Here is a 12874-nt window from a genome sequence, read left to right as displayed (position 1 = left end):
TTTTTTTTTGTTTTCTGTTTTGTTTTGAACAAAAATAATTTAATCATGGCAAATCCAAACAAACATAACAAAGAGGAGGACGATGTCCCTTATGGCGATGAGGAAGAAGAAGAAGATGAAGACTATGACGATGACGATGATAATGTATAACAAAAAAGGAAAGGCTTAGGGCACGCGAGAATATTAAATCATGAGTTTTATAGAGAAGCAAAAAGAGAAAGTTCAATCCCTTTATTGATGAAATGGCTATTGTCAACGATGAGGAAGATGATGAAGAGGAAGACGAAGAGTACGCTCGAGAAGGTATCGTGATTCTATACAAAACAAAAAAGAAGGACAGTATTAAACTAAACTTTTTCACACAAAGATGGATTTATCGAAGAGGATGTTGAAGAGCTCGATTCCGCAGCAAAAATCACATCTCGTCGTCATGTTGAATTGGACCGTAGAAGAAGAGAGTTAGAAGACATGGATGACGAACAAGTAGCTGCTTTTTACGTTGAAAAGTATGGACCTCAACCTTCCGCCTTCAGAAATATTGAAGAAGTACCCCAGCAGTTGTTACACCCCAATGTAAATGATCCTAATCTTTGGATGGTGAAGTGCAAAGTAAATGCTTGTAATGATCTTATTTTATAGCCTTTCTCAAATATATGTTTTTAGCCTGGAAAAGAGAGAGATATTATTTTTGGAATTATGAAGAGACACTTTGATAGAGCTAGAGGATCCCACCCACTTGATACTTTTTCAGCATTCGCACGAGAATCATTAAAAGGTTATATTTACATTGAAGCAAAAAGACAGGCACATGTTCAAGAAGCGATTAATAATATCCCTAACCTTTACATGACTACTTTGATGTTGGTTCCATTGAAGGACATGGTGGATGCTATCAATGTACAGAAAAAGGATGTGGATATTCCTTTGGGTGGATGGGTCCGTATTAAACGTGGTACCTACACTGGTGATTTAGCGCAAGTAGTCGAAGTTTCTGATTCTCAAGATTCTGCTCGTGTTAAGGTAGTACCAAGACTAGACCTTGAAAATGCAGGTCAATTGAATGACGAGGACGGCAAAAAACGTAAAAAAGCTGTTCGTCCACCTCCTCGATTATTCAATCCTGAGAGATTGCCTAGTCGCTCCATCTCAAGTCTACAAAAGAAAGGCCCATATTGGGTATATAATGGTGATCATTACAGAGATGGATACCTTGAAAAATACATGAAAGTTGCTGTTTTGCAGTTGGAGGATGTAAACCCTACGTTGGATGAAATTGCACGTTTTGCTGGAAATGAGATAAATGGTGAAGATGGTGAACGTGCTATAGATTTGTCTACATTATCTACCTTGACTATCAACAGCAACCAGACAAACAACTTGCTGTTCCAACCCGGTGATACTGTTAGTGTAGTTGAAGGTGATATGATTCATAGTACGGGTATTGTTGAAAATGTGTTGGACTCTTCAGTTGTTGTCTCTTTGAAGGTGGACGGCTCTAAAAAACGGGTTACTTTGCCTGCCAAGCAGCTGCGCAAAAAGTTTAAGGAAGGTGATCATGTCAAGGTTATCAACGGTCGATATAGGGATGAAAGTGGTATGGTTGTTAAAGTAGAAGAAAATATTGTTACTTTGCTGTCAGATGCTACTTTGAAAGAAGTCAGGGTGTTTTCAAAAGACTTGCGTGAAGCTGCAGATGTCATGTTTGGTAAGACTGTTATTGGCAATTACGAATTGCACGATTTAGTACAACTTGAGTAAGTACTTCCAAGAAAAAAGAATGCTAGATTTATTTATCATACTCTAAATAGTTTTTACACTGTGGGTGTTATTGTTCAAGTCGATCGTGATTCCTTTAAAGTGTTGACACAAAACGGAGAACTACGTACAGTTGAACCTCATCAAATCACAAACAAGCGCGATAGTAAAAAGGCAATTGCTACTGATGCTAACGGCAACAGTATCCGTTCTGGAGACTCAGTTATCGAAGTAAGTGGTGATAAGCGTAATTGCTCTATTCTTCATCTCTATCGTCATCTTGTATTCCTCCATTCTCGAGAACATAGCGAAAATTTTGGAGTCTGGGTAACAAATACACGCTCTGTTGTAAGTGCCACTGCTCGTAGCCGACCTGTTTCTGTAAGATTACCCTTTTATATTGTTAAAAGAAATCCAGATTAACTTTTCTAAATTAGTCTATGGATACTCAAAAACCATTTGCAGCACCCACTCCGTATAATCGTGATGCAAGAGGTGGCGGTCGCGGAGGTAGGGGTGGATCTGCTGGTCGAGGAGGATTCTATGGTCGTGGTCGTGGTGGAAGAGACAATTTAGTTGCTAAAACAGTTCGTATTGCTCAAGGCCCACATAAGGGATACATTGGTATTGTGAAAGATGCTACTGATGATTCTGCACGTGTCGAACTTCATACTGATTGTAGAATTATTAATGTTGAAAAATCAAAATTGATTATTCTTGATTCCCAAGGCAACCCTATTGGTCAAGCTGCACCAAGTCACTTTGATAATAATGTTTCAAGCAACACCGGCTATTCGAGAACTGCTGCGACACCGAGCAGATATGGTGACGGTGCCCAAACACCTATGCGTAGTGCTGCTGGAGCACGTACACCAGCATGGAATTCTGGCTCAAAAACCCCTGCCTGGAACTCAGGTGCAAGAACGCCCAATCCATATGCAAACGATGGCGGTCGCACACCAGCTTGGGATTCTGGTTCTAAAACACCTATGTGGCGTAGTGATGCTTGGAGCAGCAGCACTAGTTTGAACCATGATAAACCTATCAGCGCTACAAACAGCAGTAGTAATCACAACAGTAATAGATATGATGATGCAAATATTCCACCACAAACACCCAGCAGCTCATGGATTGCCCCCACCCCTCATTATGAAAGCGTGCCAACACCTGGTGCTGGCTTTATCCCACCGACACCTGGTGCATTCATGTCTGCACCCACACCAGCAGCCTACGAAGCAGGAACATCTGGAAACTTTGTACCCGCAACCCCTGCTGAATCTGCATTACCTCAAACACCATTCATGCCAACAGGTGGTGATTATCGTTATGTAGAAGAAGGTAAACAATTGAATTTTGTAGATTGTATATAAACAAAGACTTAACATGTATTGTAATTATATAGTTGATAATGAAGAAGATTGGCCGATAGAGGATATAGAAGTTAAATTTATAAGAGATGAAGGAGCAGCTAGACGTGGTCAATTAGCCAGTATCGTTTCAGTCGACATAATTAGCAAGCGATGTGTGGTTAATCTTTACAGCACCAGTGAGAAGATTGATATCCCCTTTGACTGTATAGAGCCAGCAAGACCCAACAAGAAGGAAAATGTACGAATCATTAAAGGAGAACACAGAGGTGAACTCGGCAACTTGATTGGTGTGGATGCTCAAGATGGTATCGTGAGATTGAAGGGCGATGCTGCTGGATTCAAGTTCTTGAACATGGTTACAGTAGGAAAATATATTGGAACAGAGTCAGTTGTATAAAGCCCTTATAAAAAAAGAAAAGAAAATAACCTTAATAATAAATATGAGCTTTTGTAAATTTTTTTTGGGTGACAAAATAAAAAAAAACTAAGTTTTATTACTACATTTTCCACTTTGGATCCCCTCTTCTTTTTTCAGTCTCTCGTATTTCAAACATGATTTGAACAGCTACAAACAAGCAAAAAGAGACAGAAAGAAGGAACGATAATCCATTAGCTGTACCAAATATTTTGGTCAACATCTCTTTTACGCCATCTAAACCCACACTAAATCCAACCAAGTTTGCAATCATCATCATCAAAATATTTCCTACTGCACCCAATCCACATACAAATCGATAATAAGGTTTGTCTCCATACTAAAATACAACTTGAGTATTACATACTCTTTTGTTTTCTTTTTCTTTTTACCTTCTTTTCACTAAACACCTTGGATGCAATGATTTCAGGCAATAAGAATAAGCTAATGAGCCAGCCCCAGGCCAATAGCTTCAATTCGATATCATGCCATAAAGCAACAAATGTAAATACGAGCCACATATTGTAAGCAAAGTATTTTGTTCCACCTAAAGGTATATAAATATATCTAATCGTCCAGCGATTAAATGTACGGTGCCAGCTTTTCCAAAACCTTTGTGCCGAGAAGTTATTACTCATACAGCGTACCATATTCTCTTCCACCCAGATACCATCAGCCAATGACCAGAGGCGGAAAAATCGCCAAGGGATGAGTAGCTTCATCCAGATGATAACCAAATTGAAATAACCGACCATACTCAATTCCAATGGAGAATTGCCTTCCCATGCCTTGGCTTTGCTAATGGCTACTACGTGTAAAAAGTGAAGTGTCAATTCCATAATAAAGATAGTGATAGCGAGCCGAACAGCATAAGTTATAATAAGGCGCCGGTTGATATTTTTCGAAGGAAATTTGAACTAATTGCTATGTTAGGGAATCCATCTACTCAGATTTTTGTTTCCTACTTACTTGAGAGATAAAATCATTGTACGTGATGATAGGACCACACAATAATAAAGGTGTATACATAACATATGCTAAACAATCAAGATAATTATAATCTGATTCTATATTCCATGGAAGTTGAATTCGTTCTTTATCTGTCATTGTATCTGAATGACCGTGGCTTTCCTTGTTATCAGCACTTTGACATGCCCAATAAAAGTCCAAGTTGAATGAGATTAAGCGCAACATGGCAAAGTTGAACAGAATGTGCCATCTTGCTTGAAACCCTTCAAATTCATCTAGCCATTCATAAGAAGGTCCCAGTAGTGCCTTATACCTATAGCCGTCGTAATATTCGTTAAGAAATAAAACGCAAAGATTGAATGTCCAGGTGATTGAAGGATTCCAAATTGATCCACGAAAGATGCGTCCAATAAAGAAATTGATGGTAATGATGCTCAAGATCTTGAAAGTACTTGATCCGTGTAATAGCACAAGACAGATAAAAGATAATAATAAGGAGAATCGTATAGTGGGCAAATGAAAATAACGTCGGTTGGAGTGACTGAATAATAGGTGAGCGAGTACAAGTGGTATTAGTTTGGGTATATTGTCTCGAAACTGAGAATATTGAGCGTCACTGTTGTCTACTTGTCGACCTAATATCCAGCCTTCAGATAGTAGATGCGCGTACTGTGGATAGTTGGGATGATCACCTAGTAGATGGTGGGTTTAATTTTTGTATGTTTAGTATTTTAAGCACTTACTTTGGCTCAGATTATAAGTTACTTTAAACATGTAAGGTACAACGATGCAAAAGCAAGCATAATAAAAATAAAATTCTACGAAACAGAATTATAAATAATTTGTTAAATATATTAGAATTACCCTTAGTGAACCAACGAGAAGGCCCATGGTTTAATAGCTTTGATTTTTCTTTGTCATCTACTGACATTACGTGAAATAAAAGAAAGAAAAAATGTGAGAGTGAGAGAAAAAAAAAAAGGGGAAGAGGAAAGGATATATCGGTGTTTCAAATAAATGCACCCCTTACTATATGAACAGTTTATGATTGAGTCTTTTTTTAATGTTAATAAGGCATTCTATACTTGAGAATAGATAATAAGTTTTAAAAATGATTGACTATAGCTGCAGTACATCCAACTTGTACGCTAAATTTTAATCCAACGCTTTTTGTTTGCTAATGGGAGTACAATGGCTTTTTATAAAAGTAAACAGTCAAATTTTCACATGAAACGTGCAAGTTTATTTCTCACACAGAGGCTTTTCTTCTTTATCTAGTGTCAAAAGTCTTTGTATATGCCATTCTTGTACTATACATTTAAAACTTGGCTACCATCGGTCATTTTCTTGAGGTTAATTGTATGATTCCATTTCTTTCTGGCAGACTCTACTATTGACTCATGTCTTTAGTGACTAATGTTTAAATTTATCATTATCATTCATCCTCTTCTTTATTCTAGTTCTTAAAAATTAAAGGGCAGTCTAATGTAAAACGGGTGTTCCTTAAAATAAGGTTTTTCTTTTCTTTTTTTTTTTTTGAAAGGGGTAAATGGGTCTGGAACAGTTTTGATGAAAATCGTTGACCTAATTCAAAGACTATGATGAGCAGTAGAGTGCTTTTAATCAAGACGAATAATAAAAGTTGTTTTAGTTTTTTGCTTTATTTAAAAAATTTTAGCTAATAAAAAATAAAAAGTATACACCATCAATTAGAAAAAGGGGGATAGGGATATTATAATTAAAAAATTTTTGAAAAAGTATATAATTTTACATCATGATAGCCATAGCGACAACGGCCATAACACCAGCAGCAGCTTGGTTAGCGCTAACCTTGAAACCAGAAGAAGTAGAAGAGGCCTGAGCAGCGGCAGAAGATGTAGCAGAGGAAGCAGCGGAAGATATAGCGGAGGAAGCAGATGAAGAAATGGAGCTAGCAGCAGAACTGGCGGCAGAAGCAGCGGCAGAAGTGGCAGAGGCAGCGGCAGAAGTGGCAGAGGAAGCAACAGAGGCTACAGCAGAAGTTACAGAAGCAGCACCATTACCAATAGCCAAACTGGTGCTAGATGAAGCAGCACTTGAAGCAGCAGCAGATGATGAAGAGCCACTACCGGCTTGAATAGTGAACAAAGCAGTGTAAGAAACGTTAGGGGATGTGCCTAATTCCAAAGCATAGTTGTTGGCAGGAGTAATATCTGCAGGGATATTCCAAGTGTAGGAACCAGCAGAAGCATCAACGTTTTCGGCAATAGTTGAAACAGGTTGAAGGGCTGTAGGATCGCCTTGAGCCAAAACAATCTTAGAAATGGAGCTCACTTGAGGGTTAATCCTATATAACGCAAGCATTAATATCTGTATTTAGCAATCCTCAAACAAAAAGCACTTACCAAGAGATTATAGCGGATTGACCGGCAGTGTAAACGGTACCAGTGAGAGGAGATGTGATACTAACAATGTTAGTTTGAGCAGAAACAACAGTGGCAGCGACAGCAAGAAGGGTGGCGAAAACAGACTTCATTTTTTTTTCTAATCAATTAATAAAACAAAAGAAAGAGAAAAAGGAGAAACAACATTTGTTAGCTATTTATACTAAACAACAGAAGCCTGACGGAAACTGTATTATTATCATTTCCTTATTGGGGGGAGGCTGATATTATTAGATTAAAATGTGTTTAGATTCCCGTTTTTAATAACAAAAAGGTCAATGCGCCAAAAGAAGAGAAAAAAGGAACAATTGGAAGTGGACAAAATAAGTAAATACAAGCCAAGCTTCTTGGTTAAAATGATAAATAGAAAGAGCTAAGCCAAACATCATTAAAATTGTTTACTTTTGTTCATCATTTTTGGTTTGCAGTAATAAAAATAACGTACGTACATATGACATATGGTGCAACAAAATAATCTCGATTGCTTTTACTTCATTTAACACACAATACCTCTTCGTCTACTTTTTAATGTCTTTTTCATTTTTTTATTTATTCTGTTATGATTATCACAAAAGAATACGATGATTTGTATATTGTCCTATTTTACTCTTTCTTATTATCATTCAACGTCTCTTTGCATGACGTCTAATGCATTAGTTTGTAACACGTTAAATTTTGATAGAAGCGTACAAGCTTGGGGGGTTTTTTTTTTTTTACGAAATTAAAAGAAAGTTAAGATTGTTGTAATAACCTTTTTGATTCTTCTAGATTCTTATTATTTATAACAATAGAGTAAGTGTATTTTGCTAAAATGAGATTTTCTATTTATTCTGGAAATACTGCTTAAAATAGACATCACATCATCTTGAGTTTACTTGTAACACCTTTCCTCTATCGCGGAGAAGCCCAAAAAACGGTTTAAATCTCAGATGTTCTTTGTATTTATTCCATTTTTTTCTGTCTGCCATTGAACGAAATCTATTCCTCCACAGAAGACACAGAAACCTTTATTTGTTTTACTGTTTGCTCCTTTTTAGGTATTAGTGATCTTCAAGAGTCACATTGCCAGCATCACGAGAAAAAGAAAAACTCTGCTATAAGAAAAAGTATATCACTTCTTTGCTTGAACCTAACTCTATATGGAGGAACCGGAATCAAAATAAACATGCAGCATTAACCGCTGTAAAATCTGAATATTCCATAACACCCATAAAGACACAAGGTCAACAATTTCTCTCTCTCTTTTTTTTTTCCCCTGTTGACGTATGTTCGCTAGAAGTGTATTGTTTATCATCTCACCAATGGAATCAGAATGTTGCACATGTAATGGCATCCAGAACAAAACTTTGCTGATTTTTTTTTCTGCATAAAGTGCTAAAGTGATTACTGTGTAAAGACAAGATAATAGACTAAAGGTCGTTTATTGATCAAATGTAACATATCGTCTCATAATTCATCAAACAACGTGCGGCTTACAAGCCAGATTAGCTCAAGTATAAATGTCCTTCAATATAGTTATTTCAAAGAACAAGTAAGAGGCAGTTGAATTTATACTTGAATTATTATTAAAACAAAGCAATTCAACTTGTATACACTTCTCTTTCAGTTACAAAGCCATTAGTGATTGAAAATTGATGGAGAGTTCTTCAAGTTGTATCAAAAGGAAATGCTACATTACACGGATTATGTAAGTTCTCCATTTTGCGTCACAGTGATTTGAATGTTCGGCAATAGGTTTCCCAGAGTTTCCCAACACTGAGACACCTAAAGGTTACTTTTGTCCTCCTCAGTGAAAGAGAGAAAAGCTGATGAAATGTGTCTACCGCGGCTGCTCCATATAGATGTAGTATGCTGCTATTGAGTGACTTTATAGTAAAATACTTTTGCTTGAATGCTTATGGTAGACATGATCTTCTTACTTTCGTCAGATACGCTGCATTGCATAATGAGAAGATTCAACTTTAAATAATGGGGGTTAGCATACATTGTCCGATCCGTGCTTTGTCGGATATTAAAAAATATGTTCCTGAGATTTTTAAGCAAGTGTCCTAAGAAAAGAAACCATAAAGTTTCAATATAAATAGAGAGTATAAGTTAATGTCATATTGAATTCTAAATCAGAATATGTAAGCAAAAAATCACTTAAAGAATAAGAAATCAAGGACTTTTAGTTGAAAAATGAACTTACAGTTGCTTCAACAGACACCTTGCCGAGGCTGGGAAAACATGAGCTTTTACTGCCGTATTTTAGCTCACTGTTGCACCAGAGTTAAGGAACATTTCTCTCCAGCTACAATATTAGTATTCTAAATTATGCTTAGTGAAGTCAAAGAGGAATGCGCCTGCTCTTTATTAAGTTAATTTTGCTTCTTTTTTACCATTGAAATCTACAGGAATTTTTTTAAAGAGTATTAAAAATGCATCTATTATTTGAACAATCATACTGTGCTACGGCTAGTGCTGTCACTGAACTTTTGTAATACAAAAGAGATCTTGTTCTCTGTTTGTACTTGGTTTAAGAGCTATTCCGGGAAAAGCAAAAAGTATATCTACTATCTATTTTAAAAAGTGATAGAAAATAATAATAAAAATCATCCTATTTTAACTGAATCTTTCTTTTCCTTGTCTTTTGAAATTCTGGGTGTCTTTAGAAAGTAGGAATTTAAATAAAATAACACCTTCACTCAAAAGCATCATGATCTCTCTCTCTCTCTCTCTCTCTCTGAGCTTTTATATGAAATATTTTACAATAAGCCAAGATGGTGTTTGTGACTTTATCTATTAGGTCTTAACAATCTGAATATATTCTGTTTTAAATTGTATAAATTAATTCAATGTTCATATTTGTTACTTAAACTGGTTTTGATAAAAATCACAAGTGTTGAGACTATCTTTATTCATAAGAAAAGTAGTGAATAGAGACATACATTTGCTTAATTCAGTATGATTTAAAGACACGCTTTTATATCATTGATCAATTGAGAACGTATTGGCAAAATAATAAGAAAAAGCCTGCAAGTAAAATGGCTTACCCTCTACAAAAACTAGAATAAAAGTTGTAAAATGACCACTTTGTAAGAGGCATTCATTATCCAAACAGGCAAATGAAAAAAAAAAAGAAAAGAAAAGAAAAGAAAAAAAAAAAAAGAAAAAAGCAACGATTATCGGGGTAAAAATTAAATAGGTTTCTGAAGTGAAGCCTTATTGTTCCTTGATGACAAATTGCCCTCCTTTTTTTTTTTCTTCACAGCATTTATTTTTTAAAATAGCGTCAATTGAGATGAAAGTTTTCTTTTTTTGGATTCCACTAAAAAAATAAGTTCATATTTTTAGTGCGTTTTAACAAACCATAAACAAGATTTCCTATAAAGTATTATGAAATGTTGATTATTAACTAGGCTTTATTGAGTCATAAACATCAAAAGTAAAAAACACGATACGATCCAAATACACCAACTAAAATGGGCAATCTAAAAAGAGCGTGTAGTATAAAAAGGGTTGCATTTACTTTTTTGTGTGATGAAATGACATCATAAAACAACACGTGCTTTAAACACAAGAACAATCACTTTTTTACTATTTGTTTTAGATCATTATTTTCTATTTTCTGTAAATTATTTTCTGTAGAAATAACACTTGAACTAATGTTTATCCTACTTATTTTCTTTATTCTGTATTTGATTTAAGCTTTTTAAGGTATTCTGTCTCTAACAAAGTCTAAAAGAGAGGGGGAATCGTGTGTTCCCATGGTGATATTAAAACTCAAAAGGGTTTTGATGTAAACCTAAAAAAAAAAAGAGAGAGAGAGACAGGGCAGATATGAGAAAAAAGAGACATAGGGTGATCAAGTGGGATTTGATCTTGTTTAGAACTAAAAGAATACAATGACGTATAAAGAGAGAGAGAGAAAGAAAGAAAGGGAGGAAAATATCGGTTTATTATTTTTCTCGCACTGAAAAATTTTAAATACCATTTTATTTCCTCCTTTTTTTTTTTTTTTTTCTTTCTAAAAGCTTCTATTTTTATAGTTTCTTTTCTCTCCCCTTTTTTTTGTAAAACTTTATACCAAAATGACAAGTAGTGAAACTTTGTCTTCTTTAACAAATAACGAAAAATCAAAGCAAGAGGTTTGCTATTGAAACAAAAGAAAAAGAGAACAAAATATAAATGTATTTTATAGAAAAAGGAAACAATCGATAACAATAAGAAAGAAGAATTGAATGAGGAAACGAATGAAGAAAAGAATGTGGATGATCTGATTGATATGACCACATTCGATCAATTGCTGGACATGGATGATGAAGATGATCATGAATTTTCATATAGTATCGTCCTTAATTATTTTGAACAGGCAGAAGCTACATTTAAAGACATGGATAGAGCATTGTAAGTGATCATTATGATTCAATGATCATCGTTAATCATCGTTTGAATAGGAAAAATAAAGATTTAAAAGAATTATCTCAACTTGGTCACTTTCTCAAGGGAAGTTCAGCAGCTATTGGTTTAAAGAAAGTGAAATCAACTTGTGAAAAGATTCAAATAGTTGGAAACAGTCCAACAGAGAAAGATGAAAACGCCTTAAAAGACATTGGTACTTTATTATCGCAAGTAAAGACAGAGAATTCGGAAGCAGAAGACTACTTGAAGAAATTTTACGATGTGCAGAATGCTCGTTAGGCTTTTGGCAAGAATTTAATTGTAAAGAATACGAGAATAAACATGATACAAACAAACAGGACGACTCCTATTGTCATGAAACTTGTATTCCATGATTTTGAATAATGCTCGTCTAATCTTTGCCTCTCTGTTGTCATTCTTTTCAAGTTATTTTCAACTGCTTTTTGTGCATCCCTTAACACTATATCATCTTTACTCAGCGTATCACCAAATGCTTGGCTATTCTTCTTTAACTGTTGTGCCATACGACTAAGATCACTCGTAAGCTCATCATGCATCTGTCGGTGATGCTGTAATACGTGTTCAACATTAAATCTTTCTTCTCCCTTTTTCGTTCTCTGTCGTATCTCTGATGTCGATTCCTCTTTTTTCTCCTCTTTACTTTCTTCCCTCTTCTCTTCTCTAGGCCTATCCTCTTCTTCAACTGATTCCTTTATACAATTGAGTAAAATAAGCTTTAATAAATAACAATCATATCTTACCTTCTTTTTTTCTTGTTCATCTTGTTCTCTTAACCAATCAGGATCAGGTTGTTCTAATAATCTCAATTCTTCAACATGTTTCTTTTTCACTAATCTAGCCTCAGCAATGCCTTTGTCTACTTCCACTTGCTACAATTATGTTTAGAATAAACCAATAAAATATGTACTTTTACCATTCTATAAAGTGAGACAGCCTTTGTACATTCTTTTATACGATTTATATATTCCTCACTACTATTATTGGGTCTATTGATTTGTTTATTTCATCAATTACTGTTTTCTTACCTTGTTTTATTTTGTAGAGTAGAAAGGTATTTTATATACTATATTTTATATTTGAGACATGTCCTAGTAAATTGTATCTTTATTTACTGTTGCAAACTTTCTTTTTTCAGAAGCTGACCAAAGATCAACAGGTTGTGATTGTAGCTTTCTTTCACAGTTTAATAAAAGTCTTGATAAATTGATTTCGTCAGTGGTTGAAGGCATTAAAGAAAAAAAAAAAAGAAAGAAAAAGTGTGTATCGCTTTTTTAATTATTTATGCTTTTTGCTTTGTATAAATTAAATGTGTTGAACCAAACATAACACCATTAAATGCTACCTTCTTTTTCTTTAACAAGGATCAATATCACAAAGATGATCAAAATGACTTTAGAATAATATTCAAATTGAACAGTAATTTTGCTATCAAAGTCTCTTATATTTTAAGAAAAGGATGTAATAGTAATCTCAACGAGTCAGCTAAACTAGACTCAGTCCAAACTCAAGCTAGTTGGAGC

At 34.9% G+C, this 12874-nt stretch overlaps 5 protein-coding genes across 5 annotated transcripts; 2 read left to right on the top strand and 3 right to left on the bottom strand.

Annotated features, from left to right (window-relative positions):
* Positions 1–45: 45 nt before the first annotated feature.
* RO3G_14329 (uncharacterized protein) lies at positions 46–3522 on the top strand (the record flags this gene model as incomplete). Its single annotated transcript, XM_067668913.1, has 7 exons — positions 46–144; positions 204–303; positions 368–573; positions 664–1754; positions 1809–2136; positions 2193–3093; positions 3158–3522. 7 exons carry the CDS (start codon positions 46–48, stop codon positions 3520–3522), a joined length of 3090 nt encoding a protein of 1029 aa, XP_067525014.1.
* A 100-nt stretch (positions 3523–3622) lies between these two features.
* RO3G_14328 (uncharacterized protein) lies at positions 3623–5440 on the bottom strand (the record flags this gene model as incomplete). The annotated part of the gene is made up of 7 exons (XM_067668912.1): positions 3623–3880; positions 3933–4087; positions 4175–4457; positions 4510–4822; positions 5180–5201; positions 5253–5327; positions 5374–5440. The coding sequence occupies 7 exons, from the start codon at positions 5438–5440 to the stop codon at positions 3623–3625; spliced, it is 1173 nt and encodes a 390-aa protein (XP_067525013.1).
* Positions 5441–6276: 836 nt separating this feature from the next.
* On the bottom strand, positions 6277–7024 carry RO3G_14327 (uncharacterized protein; the record flags this gene model as incomplete). Its single annotated transcript, XM_067668911.1, has 2 exons — positions 6277–6835; positions 6894–7024. The coding sequence occupies 2 exons, from the start codon at positions 7022–7024 to the stop codon at positions 6277–6279; spliced, it is 690 nt and encodes a 229-aa protein (XP_067525012.1).
* A 3978-nt stretch (positions 7025–11002) lies between these two features.
* RO3G_14326 (uncharacterized protein) lies at positions 11003–11612 on the top strand (the record flags this gene model as incomplete). The annotated part of the gene is made up of 3 exons (XM_067668910.1): positions 11003–11059; positions 11113–11318; positions 11369–11612. The coding sequence occupies 3 exons, from the start codon at positions 11003–11005 to the stop codon at positions 11610–11612; spliced, it is 507 nt and encodes a 168-aa protein (XP_067525011.1).
* Positions 11613–12210: 598 nt separating this feature from the next.
* Positions 12211–12583, bottom strand: RO3G_14325 (uncharacterized protein; the record flags this gene model as incomplete). Its single annotated transcript, XM_067668909.1, has 3 exons — positions 12211–12223; positions 12380–12417; positions 12467–12583. 3 exons carry the CDS (start codon positions 12581–12583, stop codon positions 12211–12213), a joined length of 168 nt encoding a protein of 55 aa, XP_067525010.1.
* Between the last annotated feature and the right edge of the window lie 291 nt (positions 12584–12874).

This window comes from Rhizopus delemar, genomic scaffold (genome assembly GCF_000149305.1).
Source record: "Rhizopus delemar RA 99-880 supercont3.13 genomic scaffold, whole genome shotgun sequence".
Taxonomy (NCBI): Eukaryota; Fungi; Mucoromycota; class Mucoromycetes; order Mucorales; family Rhizopodaceae; genus Rhizopus; species Rhizopus delemar.
This window is presented reverse-complemented; position numbering and strand designations above follow the sequence as displayed.